General features: G+C 46.9%; 1 protein-coding gene across 4 annotated transcripts in view; it reads right to left on the bottom strand.

The window, feature by feature from the left end:
* The window catches only part of RPTOR (regulatory associated protein of MTOR complex 1), a 338,209-nt gene that overhangs the window by 257,703 nt on the left and 64,743 nt on the right, over positions 1–15,763 (bottom strand). For all 4 annotated transcript variants that reach the window (XR_005029883.2, XM_036910527.2, XM_057501786.1 and 1 more), the window contains exon 2: positions 6,870–6,972. Coding sequence is in view for 3 of the 4 variants with exons in the window: in XM_036910527.2 (XP_036766422.2) it covers positions 6,870–6,972 (103 nt within the window). In the remaining variant the exon portion in view is untranslated. The remainder of the gene's footprint in view (positions 1–6,869; positions 6,973–15,763) is intronic.

The raw sequence follows: 15,763 nt of genomic DNA, 5'->3' as shown, positions 1-15,763 counted from the left end.
TAGCACTTTACGTGGACAGACATTTCACCCACCTGAAGGAGACTGAAGTGGTCAAACGACCTGGCCCAAGGTTATGAAGGCTAATGGTGCTGGCACTCAGCCTTCCTGAAGAGTGGGGCACTTCTCCCCTCCCTGGCTTTCACACACAGCTCTACACCCTCCACCCATTTTCTTTGAAAGAGCCTACCTCCATTGTCAACTGCCAATGCACTGGGCCCACCGATACGCCCACGCAGAAACACCAACACTCTCCTGCCTCCTGCCATGTTCCTGGAGGTTCTGAGGCGGGCACAGTCCTGGGGAACAAGGCTTCCCTGACCTGGCCTCCTCCCAACCCACCCAGGTGAGGGCTCCCTGATGCCGCCCCGCCAAAGGCCAAACCCAACAGAGCCCCGCATGCTCCATTTAGATAACTTGCAGAGGAAGCACAATTAAGATAAACTGCCTGCACAGTGAGACCTGGGACGGGATGGCTGGAAGGCGGCAGGAGCCACGGCTCGACTTCTGGCCACGGTCACGGTCACACCGATTCCTAATTGGGTGTGATCATTTGAAAAAAGTTATCAAGCTATGTGCTTGGATTAGAGCACTTTCTGTATGCAGGCTACACTCTGGCACAAACTTAAAATTTAAAAAGAAAGCAGAGCTCACTGCTCAAAGCGCACCTGGATTCTTTATGCCTTGTATTAGTGTACATTTCATAAGTGCTTGCTAACCGATTCATTGTCTAGGTACCGCCTACTAGATCAAGTGCAAATTTCTGTGAGGCTTTTCAAGGACTCAGCCACTAATTAGCTGTGTAACCTTGAGCAACTAATTTTTGACTGAGAAAACATACAATGGCAAAAGGGCCAGTTTGAAATTAGACATGGTTTTTAATAGCTCTGTATTATATTAGCCATAATATCACCTACATCTATTTTATAATTAGTAGCATCTCATCTACTGAGCTGAGGACGGAGCTGGTGCCCCCAGCTGCACAGCCTGCGGGTCCCAGGATGGGAGCACCAACCTACAGGAGGGTCCTCTACAACCCTGCCCTGTCCTAGCCACTTAGCACGCCTCCGCACTTAGTGCCCATGCCATCTGCTGCTGCGTTACACAAACACCAGGAGCTGGGTAGATTCTCAGCAGAGCCAGGGAGGTGGCCGGGATGCCATTTTAATGTAAAGCCTGTAACCTACACGGAAGTCACACTGTAGAGTGGAGAGAGAGGGAGGCTCCAAACATGCACACTGTCCTTCACGGAAACCATTATGAGAGGCCAGCACCACGGACAGAGAGAGCAGGGCTTCCAACCAGGATCCCCAAGGGACAGAGGCTGCATCGGGCACAGAGGTGTGCCAGAGCACACAGCAGCAGCGGGTGCCCCATGCCAGGTGTGCCCAGAGTGTTCTCCCAGGGCTCAGCCCCTACGGCCGGGCTCCTTCCCCTCCTGGGGTAAGTGGCTCGTCTCCTCTGCAAAGTCCCTCCTCCCACATGGCCTTCCCAACTGTCTGAACTCCTAAGTCGCCCAACGTGGGTCTGTGTCCCGAGTGCGGTCCCCCTAGCTGTACCACAAGCACCCAGCGAGGAGCCCAGCCTATTTCTGCGCTCACCACCACTTAGTTAACACCTGCTGACTGCCCTGACTTACGTATCAACCCCAAGTCGCTGTAACAATCAAACACAAAGTCTGGGCAACTGTGCTGGAAACACGAGCTGTGCAAAGAGCAGTCAGTCTATTTCGAGCCCCTTCATGTCCACATACGTGGAGGAAGGAGAAAATGCTTTCCTCTAAGGAACAAGAGAAAAACAAAGTGCCTCCCAAATACTTCCTTAGAATAATGCATTTCCAGGCACTGGGCAAACCTTTGGCATCCTTATGGCTTATGATGCACAGCCATTAGCCAGGATGCAAAAAGCTCTGGGCTACATCATACTTCCGCCTGTTCGCGGGCAGCGCATCCACACCGCTCAAAGGCAGACACCCCGCTGACAGGCTATGGGCTCTCACCATTCTTCAGCAGGACTTAGTGTTACTGTCGTAGTATTTAATGTCAGGTCATAAAACAAAACAGCCAATTGCCTGCTTCTCTGAGAGGAGAGGAGTGTCACTTCTTTGATATGAAATAAAACAGCACTTTAGCCTAAGGGAAGGGCAGGTCAGGGCAGGAAATGAGGTGTTAGAGCCCAAAAAATGCCTGCAGGCTCTCAAGATCCTCTTCATCTTCGCTTGCTCCCCAGAAGCTGTAAGGGCCTGGGCGTCACCTTTCTCCACCGGAGGTCCAGCCCCAGCCTCCCCCCTGCGCCAGCCGCCAGGAGAGAAGCCTGCCTGTCAGCCAGGCCATGCAGGCGTTTCTGGGTCACAGGGCTTACTCTGTCAACAAGGGCCCGTCACCACAGTGACACCAGAGGACCACCTCACCAGCACTCAGGCACGCTCTCTGCAGCGTGGCTGTAGGCAGCGAACGCACAGGCACAGCAGAGCAGACCGGAAGGGAAGACTCCGCCTACCTCCCAGGCTACTCACAACCCTCGTCCTGAGATCAGAGCAGTTTCAACCAGCACAGACCTTCCCCATTGGCCTGATTTGTGTCTGCAGAGGAAGAACTCACGATCATCTGTCCCCCACCCCCACCCCCTACTGAGACCCTTGTTACCTGACTTAATGTCTACTTTTTAAAATAAAATGAGAAACATGGTGAATTCTGCTGTCAGACATCTGCTAGAAGCCTGCAGCCAGGCCGGAGCAGCTGCCCGCTGGGCCCGAGCAGGAGCAGCTCGGGGCCTGAGGCTGGGTCTCCTCCCCTCCCTTTGGGGGTGAGCGCACAGCGCTGCACACCAGAGGCTCGGACGCAGGAAGCAGCTCGAGCTCCCACTGGGCACTGGGGGGTGGCCTGCTGGGACAGGGGAGTGTGTGCTCGAGTTGGGAGGTGGCCTAGGCCTGCAGCTGCTGCTCCATCCTGCAGGCAGTCCCCACCCTGAGCCCCGTTAGTGCACCCGGTTAATCCCCCTCCAGCCAAGAGGTAGATGAGTCGTTAGCTCCGTTTTCCAGACGAGGACCCTAAGGCCCAGAACAATTAAGGAACCAGCTGAAGTGGGGAAACTGGGGTGAATGCAGGGGGTTCTTGATGAACGGAAAGCCTTTTGATTTCTGGTGATGGGGCATAGAATGCTTAGACCAAACAAAATCCCGATGAGCTGCTTTCTACCCACAACGACTTCTAAATTATTTAACCATACCAAACCCCGCAAGGGGGTCTTCCTTGGGACCGTTTACTAGTGGCCACAGCAGGCTCCAGACATTCATGTCTTGAAAAAGACAGAACCAACCCGTCATCAAGCCCGGGCATCCTGGCCTCAGCAGCTAAGCCACCGCACAGCCCTCGCCACCTTGTCTTCCTCACTCTCCGGGCTCCTACCACCTGCCGGGCCCCCAGCTCTCACCCTCTGCGTCTCGACTGGTGACAACGCGAGGCACCACCGCCCTCCTCCTGCTGCTGCCCACCGGCAGGGTCTCTGTCCCAGGTGCACCCTCCCCACACACTCAGAGCCCTGGGTCCGCCCCTCTCCTCCCATCAGCTCATTCTCAGCAGGTGATCGCTCTCAAGCCCCCTTCCCCAACCAGACAGGCCTTTCTCAGCTGTGTGCTGGAAGCTGCCTCTACTCTGAGCATCCTAGAAGCACCTGACCTCACACAAAATGTCATCTCATTAGCTCCCCAGCTGGGCTCCAGCTCTCATTTTGGTCTCTGGTATATCATCATCCCTTGGGCTGGCCAAGCCAGGACCCTAAAGCACTTGTTGAAAATGCTGACAGCCCCCCTAACAATCCTAAAGCCATTAGGTGGGCCTGCACAAGACTGGCATCTGCTCCAGGATGAGGTAGACTGCAGTGGCCCCAAAGGTGCTGTGCCCTCCCTGAGGGTTTCAGCCCAGGCAAGTTCATTATGGATTTGGTAAGACCAAGAAATGACAAGGGAATGTTCTTGAGGTAAAAGGGTTTATACCTGGCTTCATTCTCGTGGTGGTAGGTCGAGCAGTAGAATCACGACTGCATCCAGCAGCCTGCAGATCTGTACCCTACCTTCATTCCAGCCTCTGCCCAGAGCGCTGGGCAGAGCTCTTTATATAGTGACTCAGTCAATAATAGCTCATTGCCTAGGGGTGCGGAAGCAGCCTAGCAGGCCAATTACAGCATCAAGTAGTTCAGGGTCAGGTGAGGACCCCAGCCCTAGAACTTGCATTTTCCCTACAAGCTGTCAAGTCCCACGAGGGGCTCAGTGCCTGCACAGGCGACGGGAAGAAGGCATATCCGTGGATGGTGCCGGAGACCCGGCTGTGAGGAGGACGGTGGAAGGCTGGTCCTGGTGATCATGATTTCAGCAATACGCAATAACGAAAAAAGAATTCTGGAGATTTGATTCAGCAAATCTGCAGTGCTAGCTAGCAGTCTGTATTTTAATTTTTTATTGTGACAAAGAAAAACTCTCAAAAGATGCCAGGTTCTTTTCCTGCTTCATTTGAGAGTAAGCTGATGAAATGATGCTCCATCACCTCTGAATCCCTTAGTGTATAATTCCTAGAAATGAGAGTTTCTCCTTCATAATCACAACATGGCCGTCACGGTTAAAGAACTGGCATGGGCGTCCTGCTACCGCACAAGCCTCAGGCTGCACTCGGGTTGGCCAGTTGTCCTTAATGTACTTTATGGCACAAGGTCCTGGCTCAGCGTCACAGGCTGTCCTTAATTTAGTCTCCTCCATCATCCTGGAGCAGGTCCTCAGTCTTCCCTTTACTAAAGGCCAAATGCAAATTTTTCAACTCAGGAAAGGCATATGACTTTTGAACTCAAAATCCACTGAAATTTTTACAAAGTAGATTACATTCCTAAATTGCACAAAAATTTTAAAACACTATATAAAAAATCTATTCATTTGCTGGATTTTTCACACCAGGAAGGAAGTAAGGAATTCTGTTCATTTTCATTAACACTGTCCCATAAGTACTAATCAAAGAGACTATGAGTGAGAAGGAGGGTTCTTTTGATTTGGGGGTGGGGGGTAGGTGGTGGAGGGAAGGATCCCAGGAGAAACCCAAGGATCCTCAGTCTGGAAGGTGCAACTCTATGCTCAGACCCACCACTCACCAGTTCCCAGGGGGCTCCCACATTCCTAGGAGCACACTCCAGGATTTAGGTCAAGAAATGTTTTTAAAAAACCTATCATAAGAGTAGTTAAAGAGGGAGAAAATAGCAAATGATCACATTCAGCTTTGACAAGGGATAAATTAAGTGGAACAGTCAGTGGTGGTTAATAAGAAGTCATTTTCAACCTGCAGTCACCAGGAGATGGCAGAGGGCCAAGAAAGCATCTAAGAAAAGTGGCCACAGGAAGGGGCTACTCTGTTATGGGGTGTGAGGGGCAGGGGGCCCGGGCAGCGTCCACATGACTGTCACCCTCAGACACCCCAAATAGTGAGACAGGTGAGTAAAACGGGAAGAACGACTTTTTTTTTTCAGTTCAAATCAGAATACAGGCTTCCCCCACTACCTGGAAGCAGAGCTTTCCTAGGAAGCCTCTCATAAGCCCAAGTGGCACGACGCAAAGGAGGAATTACTGCTTCGTCAAAGTGACAATCTTCCTTGGCTGTCTTTCAGTTAGCAAAACAGGCATCAATGTAGGTCTTTTGTAAAAGCAAAGTGGCATAAAGTGAAGGTTCAGTGAGCAGGGGAACCGGTAATTTGTAACATTTGTTATTAAAAACAGATAAAGGGAACTCCTGCATTTGCTTAGGGTGGGGACACAGGGAAGGGGGCCATTGCTCCCAATCCTACCATGAGAAAGCTGAATAATCAACAATGAAAACAAAGGAAAATCCATACTGAGATGGCTTCATTGTTAAATCATACCAAAATTTAAAGAATTATACCAAAATTTAGAGAACTAACTCACTACAAACTCTTCCATAACACAGAAAGATGGGAATACTTCTCAACTCATTTAATAAGGCCACGATTATCTTGGTACCAAAACCAAACAAGTATGTTGCAAGAAAACCATAGACCAATGCGCCTCATAAACAGAGATGCAAAATTTCTTTAAAAATACTAGCAATCAAATCCAGTAATATATAAATAACACAAGTGAGGTTTATTCCAGGAATTCAAGGTTGGCTCGACAACCAAAATTCAATCAGTATAACTCACCACATCAATAGACTAAAAAAGAAAAGCCAGGTGATTGTCTCAATAGATTTGAGAAAACATCTTGTGAGATTCATCATTGATTCTTGACAAAAACTCTCAGCCAACTAAGAGTAGAAGTGAATCTCTTTTCCTCAGAAAAGGAATCTAAAAAAATACTTCAGCTAATATCATGCTTAATGGAAAGAGCCTCATGCTTTCTAAGACCAGAAACAAGTGAAGATTACACACTCTCACCATTTCTGCTCAACAGTGTGTTTAAGACCCTGCAGGGAGGATGGGAACAAAGGACTGAGCCCTCCATCCTCGGAAAGAACCAGGACTCTTTGCTGTGCACAAGGGAGACACCTTCATGCAGGTACCAGTATTTAAATTTTTAAAAAGTGTATAAAGCCACTCTTACATGCCAAATACAGGGCAAATTTAAAGGAGGAAATTACATAATCTAATATTCAATATTTTATTAATGTTCCTTGAAATACTTCCTCCACTACAAATCATAGGTGAACCCACCTAAAATAACTTAAAGATTCTATTACTCCAAAAAGAAAAGAATTTCTCAGATTTACACAAACCAGCGACCGCCTCTGGGGACCAGGATAGTGGGGGACAAGCCCTGCCAAGCCCAGAACCCTCACACAGCAACCTCCACAACAGATCGTAGGGGAGGGACCCGCACTTACCAATCCAGCATTCTAAACGCGCACAGGGGGTGGTCTTCACCACATCTGGAGGGTCCACGCCGACATTCAGGCACAAGACTAAGGCGACACTGACAGTCTTCATCTAGAAACAAGAGAAAAGACAAGTGTTCAACAAGAAACTCACTGATGTGGTTTTCCAGTTTTTAAAGATGTTCCTTAACATCTGAAACCCTGTCCCCACTAGCCTGCTCCCTGCCCCACATGCCCACTGTTGGCCCCAGTTCATCCACCAGCTGACACTCGAGACAAATTATGTTCCCTCTACCTCTACAAGGGCAGTTAATGAACTTTTAAAAATTCTCAGTAAAATAATTTGATTTAATTATAAAAATTACTATATCAGAAGCTCTCCAAGTCCTTAGACAGAAATGGAAGCTAACGGAAGCACAGCAAACTCTTTAGTCCTAGGAGACGAGGAGGCCGAAGGGCCTCACTTCTCCACACCCTGTCACCTGGTGCAGTCTTCATGACTAACAAACGTCACCTAGAGCACGATTTCCATTTGCTTTGAAGGTGAGCAACAGGAGAGCACGGCCCTCACACACAAAGTGCGGCTGGTTTTACTCCACAATGAAGGACGTGGAAGGAGTACATGATTTACCCCTGCTTAACTGTCCCCGCATCCTGCTCTCTACCTTTTAAGAAAACAAGAACAAAGGTCTCAAGGGTACACTGGCATGTGAGCCGGAACAATGTATTTGGCCCAACACCTCACTACCAATTTAGTTCCACAATTGGGCAAAGGACATTACCAGAAAATATTCTTAAGCCAATCAAATGTGTCTGTGTTTCTCTGCAAATTTTAATGGTGTTGGCCTGATTTCATATGTGGTGAGTTTTTAATTCTTAGCTATACCCTAAAGTGTCTTTTAGGTATTTTATTTTCATTTCTATAGTAACCTCATTCTAAAAATTCTAGATTTATGTTTTTTAATAACACAGTTATAGCATTAAGAAAATGTAAGGGCTATCAAATTTAATGTGCCAAAAACTGCATAACAGTACATAAAAAAACCATTTTGGGCTTTAAAACATTTCTTCTCCAATGCAATATAGTTGAAGATGGCAATTATATCCCCAGAGGTTAATTCTGAATTTGAAGAGAGTATCGCTTTGAGAAGTTACAAAACATTAAGTAATCACTGAAAATGTGTGACCCTAGACATGTCAGCTAATTCCAGCCTCTCCTGAGCAACTTCCTTACCCTTAAAATGAGGGGTGGGCTGCAGATCACCTCTTAGGAGCTGATGATTTCCTCAGTTCTCAAGTTCTGACTCTGGGACTGGTCTCTCCAGCCATACTAGAAGCAAGGCATGGAGCATGCTGCCTCGTGAGTCTGGGCGCAGCCCAAAGGTCCCCACATCATCTCCGGTACAAGGTGGGAGAGGCTGGGGGCAGTCGGGCAGTGGGGGCCTGACGCTACTGTAACAGCCTGGGCAGTTTCCCCAGACAATCCTCTGGTGCCAAATGTGTTTTTGAAATTCAGAATTTTTCAGATTCACAGAAGGATAATAAGGCTCAAATCCTGTATCTCACATAACACACCCAGGAGTGTGTGGAGCAACACCCAGTATTCAAAACCATTAAAATCTTCACAGCGAAATGCACTACCCATGTAAGACTATCAACAGACTCACACCAGTTCAAATCCAGTTTGCCACCAAATGAGTTATGAAAACATTTCCAACGTTCAGAGCTTTTCAGATTTCAGAACTGCAGATAGGGGCCTGTGAACCCAGACCACCACCAGCCCTGCCTGAAAGCACCCACATGCTCAGGTGCCAGTCACCTCTCACTAAAAACGCATTACTGCCTGTTGTTCAAACACAAAATCACAAGGGATTCCTTCATTGGTTTCTTCCTCTTTAACTGATGAGAAAACACATTTTTTTCAAAGACCCAGTTGATCAAGTGGTACAACCAAACCTGAATTACATTCACAGGCTGACACGCTACGGCATCCAAGCTGTTATGCAGAACGAGGAAAATTACATACGTTAGACAGGCCAATCACTGCTTTCTGCTCCCCACATTGAGAGCATGACTCACTCCTTATCCCTGCGGAGAAAAACAACCAAGCAAAAAGGAAAATAGGCAGAAAGCAGGACCAGGGTTTGCCAGATGCCACAACATTCACGACTCCCCTGTTTGTCTGAGCAAAGCCACCCAATTCCCAGTAGTGTTCATTAAGATTCAGAGCATCAAGCAAAAACTCTGAGCAGAGCCGAAGCTATACAAATGCATAATTTATAAAGAAAGTCAGAGACTAGAACATAAAGCAGGCAGAACTGATACAACACAGGAAGTGGCGCGGGGTGGGGGGTAGGGGGGAGTGCGAGTTGTTGCAGAAAAGGAAAAGCCAGCCTGCCGACTGACTCCCATCCCGAAGGCTGCAAGGAGGAGGTGAGCAACGAACTAGCAAGAGCCTGTCAAGTGGGATGTCTGCAACCCAAACCTGTAATAGGAACACGATCCTCATCACCAGAGGCAACTGTGTGAGCTTGGGCGATTCCCTATTTGTAGGTTCCTTTGTTCATTTCAACGGGAATTGGAAATGAGAGCAGTTCTCCAATTTATGAGTCAGTCTGTTACCTTGAGCCGGCAGCCTAATTTAGTTTTAAGCACTTTTTTTGAGGCCAAATTCTGTCTGTATTTCCCTGCTTTTGAAATCAACCTCCACTCCTGTAAAACAATCTAATACAAAGGGAAGAGACAACAGGAACTTCTTAACACCAAAAATTAGAAAATCTCATCTGCTGCTATCGTCTCAAAGGCGTGTACCTCAGTGTCCTTTCTTGCCTCTTCCCAGCCCATCAGGACAGCTCAGGACACTGGGATCAAGTGTACTTCCAACATCACTGACCCTAGAGAAATTATGGTGCCTAAAAATGAAATTAAGAAACTGCATACAAAACAGGTTTTTGGAGAGATCTGAATAGCTTTAAAAAAACTTGAGAAATCCTTTCTTAAAGGAATTCTATACTGAATCTCTCTGTGACTCCTTCATGAAACAAAGGGTCTCCACTAGTGCCAGCTGGCAAACCTGGGCATCTGTGGCCAGGGGTCTGAGGAGCCGGTCTATTCGCATGAAGGAGCTGAGTGAGGGCAAGCATGACTTCTTTGCCTTTTCCTGTGACACCTTATGGGGTGAAATATTTTAAAAAGAATACAATTACTGTACAGCAAAGGACACCATCTGCAGAACAAAAAGGCATCCTACAGTATGGGAGAATATATTTGTAAATGACATATTCAACAAGAGGTTAACATCCAAAATATATAAAGAACTCACATGCCTCAACACCCAAAAAAGCAAATAACCCTATTAAAAAATGGGCGGAGGATATGAACAGACACTTCTCCAAAGAAGAAATTCAGATGGCCAACAGGCACATGAAAAGATGCTCCACATGGCTAATTATCAGGGAAATGCAAATTAAAACCACAATGAGTTATCTCCTCACACCAGTTAGGATGGCCGACATAGAAAAGACTAGGAACAACAAATGTTGGCGAGGTTGTGGAGAAAGGGGAACCCTCCTACACTGCTGGTGGGAACGTAAATTAGTTCAACCATTGTGGAAAGCAATACAGAGGTTCCTCAAAAAACTAAAAATAGAAATACCATTTGACCCAGAAATTTCACTCCTAGAAATTTACCCGAAGAAAGCAAGATCTCAGATTCAAAAACACATATGCACCCCTATGTTCATTGCAGCACTATTTACAAGACCCAAGATAGGGAAGAAACCTAAGTGTCCGTCAGTAGATGAATGGATAAAGACATATACACAATGGAATACTATTCAGCCATGAGAAGAAGAAAAATCCTACCATTTGCAACAACATGGATGGAACTAGAGGGTATTATGCTCAGTGAAATAAGCCAGGCTCACTGATGCACAGTGACTGCAATGGGGTATGGGGGGTAATAATAATAATGGTGAATGTAATAACCACATTGTTTTTCTTGTGAAACCTTCATAAGAGTGTATATCAATGATACCTTAATAAAAATTTTTTTAAAAAGCCAGGCAGAGAAACACAAGTACCAAATGATTTCACTCGTTTGTGGAGTATAAGAACAAAGCAAAGCTGAAGGAACAAAACAGCAGCAGACTCACAGAACCCAAGAGTGGACTAACAGTTACCAAAGGGGAGGGGTGGGAGAAGGAGAAGGGGATTGAGGGGCATTATGATTGGTGCACATGGTGTGGGGGGGGCACGGGGAAGACAGTGTAGCACAGAGAAGACAAGTGGTGACTCTGTGGCATCTTACTACACTGATGGACAGTGACTTCAATGCGGTATGGGGGGACTTGATAATATGGGTGACTGTAGTAACCACAATGTTTTTCATGTGAAACCTTCATAAGAGTGTATATCAATGACACCTTAATAAAAAATAAATAAAAAAAGAATACAATTACCTATTCAGTTTCCTTACCTAAAAAAGTGAATATTTAACTATCACAGAGGGGTACATGAAAATATATAAATACACTTACAAATTAACTCTAAATAATTCAACAATTATTAAGAAGTCTAAGTATGGAAACCTAGGAGTCTGACTTAAAGGGTGTAAGAGGATCCAAAAATGGCATATGTTAAATGGTGTCATATACTACATGATGGCACATCATACCACCTTTCAGCAACATATTTTCAGGTTGCACCATTCCCCTCGTGAACTTCAATTTGAATTGTATTTTGAAAAAGCTGTTTAAATAAATAAATATTTTCCAAGACTGTTAAATGGCAAGGGACATACCCAAACATAATTTCAGTGAAAAGAGGACAGCACTAAACCATGTCCGTAATCACTCCGAACTGTAAATATGCATATACAAGGGACACAGGATGAGAAACAAGACATCACATGGCTGTGGCCTCCAAGCAGCGGAGGATATAGATGACCCCGCCTGTCTTCTTTGTACATGGCCCTTCTGTATGCATATTTTCAAATTCTCTACCATAAATATACATTATTTCTATAAGCAGGGGGGAAAGTTATAAAAATGATTTTATCACAATAGTCAAGGATTTATTTTTTGCGTGTGTGCACATGCACATGTGTAATTTTTATTACATTCTGAAGATGTAGAAAATAACCTGTTTGGTTAGCTGAAGCTTGGACTAGTACCCAAGGCAACAGTGAGAGCGGGGGTGGCGCGAGGAGCGCAGTGCAGGCGACACCACACGCGTTCACAGTGACAGTCACATCTCCCCTTACCCGAGGACTCCGTGAGTCAAGCCCAACCCAGCCCTCATAACCTTCACAGAACAGCAGAGCAAAGGACTCTAATCTATTTTTTTTCCACTTCTTCCCAGTTTAAGCCACTAGATAAAGCCCACTGCTAAAATTTCTGTTATGGGGAAGAGATTTCCTGCTTCAATAAGTGAACTGATACCCAGGCTGTTCAGAGATTTGTTCATCTGATAAAATGCTGGACTGCTGCTTTACTCCCGGTGTCCATGAAACTTAGCAGCAGCATGGGACCGAGTCATTTGTGAAGGACTGATTTTTCTTGCACTCCTCATTATCCAGCTATATGTACCCAAGCACAGGCCTCATAAAAACAACCCCAAGGCAAATAAGACCACGTAGAGCTCCCACGCTGGCTGAAAACACACTGCTGAGGTAGCCATGCACCTCGATGACAGGCGTTTCCCAACGTAAAGGTCCAAGGATGCTGAGTGTGGCTATTTCTGCTCCCATCCAGGCTCTCGGCTGGGCCAACATGTATTACGAAGCAAGTCTCAAAGGTCCCATAGCTCCAGGTGGAGGGCAGGGTGGATTCTGATAATTAGGGCCTTGAAGAGGATCCCAACCAGGAGCTGGCAAAGGGGCCTCACTGAAGCCGTCAAGGCAGAACGGACATTTTCAAGAAGGCTAACTCAGGACAGTACTGGGCTAACGTTTACTTGGGAAGGAAGAGCGTGGAGGAAGGGAAATTGGCCAGGAAGCTGGTACAGAAGGCCTGCACTAGGGGTGGCAAGAGTGCAGAGACAAGAAAGAACCAGAAAGAAAGAAAGGAACCTGTATTTCAGAGAACACATGACGTAGCATTTGCTGCTACATCAGAGAAGAAAGACACGAGCAGATCGAAGGTCCTGCACAGCCGCAACTCCGCGTCACCCGTCCAGTGTAACATCTGCCAGCAGTAGCTCCCCAAGACCTTTTCAGCACCTTCCATACATTCTGATAACCTCCTGGGCCACGCATCCTGCCTGCCCACAGCAGGAAACAACCGTGTCTCAGACTCTTACAGCTGAGGGACCAGCACGTGGCCTGGGCTCCTCCAGTGGATGCACCTGCTCAAGAATCAGGTTCCGAATCCAGCCGCACCAGGCCACCACCCCACCAGGAGCTGCGTGGCGGGGGCACCTGGCTCGAGGGTGGCAGATGGCAGGGCTTCTAGGTTCTTCTGGAAGTCCCAGTTGTCCAGCAGCTACAGAAGCTCCCACTGGGGTCTTTGTAACTGCAGGGTCTGGCTCTGGGTTCTCCCGGAGAGCCTTCAACAAATGTCTTTTCTGCTTAACCTAGCTGGAGTGGATTCTAATGTCTGGAATTAAGAGTCCCTAAGGCTCCTTAGGAGAGAAAACATTCATAAGCTAAAATTATCGTTGGACTTAACTGTATGGCATCTTGCAATAATCACCAACTCTGGCATCATCAAACCAGGGAACTGAGGACACACAGATCTGGCCAAGGTGCTGTTAGCCCAACAGGTGGGAATTTTACCTCCGGTCTCAAGCAGACTGACTGTTCCCAAGAGAGAGAAGAGGAAAACAAAAGGTCAGAGCTGAACCATCACCGGAACCTTTCTGAGCGCTGGACGCACTCAGTGTGAAGGCACCAGAAGCAGCACCGTGACCCCGCGGTGATCTGGACCTAACGCTGGTGCCGGCCACTCCTTTACTCCAGAGAGCAGGTCTGGAGGCAGAAGTTCCAGATGTTCCTACAAGAGGGCCAAGTGCTGCGGGAGGGGGCCGGCAGCAGCCTGCAGCTCACAGGGGCCGGGAGCTCAGAGAAGCAGGGGCCAGAGTGCAAGCAGCAAGCCGCCACGGTGTTCCCTGCCACGGCACCCAGCAGACGTCAGCCTAGTAAATAATGTCAGAATGCCCCCACCCCACGACCCGACTATTCAAAGGAATTCTAAATGAGAGAGTACCACAGGACCAGAGGCAGGAAGAATTACAAACATGAACTAACAGTAACATTTCAATTTCCTTCAAGGTCCTGCTGAGAATGGCCACAACACACACAAGTATCCTTTGGGGATTATCGACTCTAAACCATGCTGACAGCAAACCATGGTCTATAACCAAGCCCGTGGCCCAGAACTCACCGGAACATAGTCCAGCACGCATCTCTGCCAGCTGCTTTAAAGCCTCCCACCCTGCAAGTGTTACTACTCAGCAGTGAGGTGTTTCCTACTGCCATTCACCGGGTACATTTCTCCTCGAAATTCGTGCAACTCTGACTGCTGAAAATATTTTTCTTTAATATTCTCTATCTCCTCTCACATCAGAGACTGTTGGAAAACCACAGAACACACCCAAGTGAAGAAGCCACATTCTACCAACACCTTGGTGCTGAATCTGAACAAAGCAAAGCCTCACTAAAAAAACAGGTTTTCCTGCAAAGACAACCAAGCATAAGAAAAAAATATTCTTGAAGGAGCCATAAAAAATCACTAATAATTCCAATAAAACATATTATTTAAAAGAAAAGGAAGAAAAGTAAACTGAATTTAGTGCTAGTGGTAAAACTCTCTTTGATAAGCAACTCGGAAGAAAAATTCAAGAGCCTCAAAAACACAACATGTAGATTGGTTATTTTTTCTTTAAAACATTTTTTTTTTCAAAAATATCATCCTTCAGATGGGTGGGAAGGGAGGGATAAGGGCAGGGAAAAAGAAAGGGGGCCTTACGATTAGCATGCATAGTGCATGGGGGGTACGGGGAGGGCTGCGCAACACAGAGAAGACAAGTAATGATTCTACAGCATCTTACTACGCTGATGGACAGTGACAGTAATGGGGCTTGTGGGGGGGACTTGGTGAAGGGGGAGCCTAGTAAACATAATGTTCTTTCTGTAATTATAGATTAATGATACCAAAAAAAAAAAAAAAAAGATACCATCCTTCAGGAAACATTTCAAGCATGAATCATGCAAGGCCATGGAAGCACTGAAGGTGGGTCCCTTCCTCGGGGGGTCACCGCCCTGTCCCCACCGGCCAGCCACGCAAGCCTCTTGGACTGCAGCACCAGCCTCACATCATCTTTGAAGCCCCAGCACCTGGGCCCCTTGCTGACATGAAGGTCCCAGACAAACACGGGCGAGAGGAGTGCCAGGCTTCTTTGAAGCTAGGTGACAATCAAGGCCCGCCGACCACTACTCCAGAGCAGTGTGTCTGGGGGATCCTCCACCAACACCAGGAAAAAAGTCAATATTCTTCTCAAGATCTAAGACAAGAAATCCACTTAGAGCAGCCACCCTGGGTGCAGAGGTGAGCACTGAGACAGACACCTCGTCATATTTACACAGTCACTGGTATGGAATGCAGAGCCCAGCTGAAATCCTAACACCATTTCAATAATCCTTTCCCCTCTGAAACCACAGAGTCACCTGTATCCACTCCGTTCTTCTTGAAAATGTCTGCATGTAAATGCTATTATATATAAATATATGCACACAAAAGAAGGAACGAGAAAACAGGGATTCTCAATATTCGTTTAAATGTCTTCATCAAGTGACTGTGGCATCAGAGGTAGTCTCAGATTCGGGGCATAACAAGAAGGGGTTAGAACTCACCCTGTCCATGACAGAATTAGAGAAGCCTTTGCACGGAAAAGGGACATTCTAC

Source organism: Manis pentadactyla, chromosome 4, assembly GCF_030020395.1.
Source record: "Manis pentadactyla isolate mManPen7 chromosome 4, mManPen7.hap1, whole genome shotgun sequence".
NCBI lineage: Eukaryota > Metazoa > Chordata > Mammalia > Pholidota > Manidae > Manis > Manis pentadactyla.
This window is presented reverse-complemented; position numbering and strand designations above follow the sequence as displayed.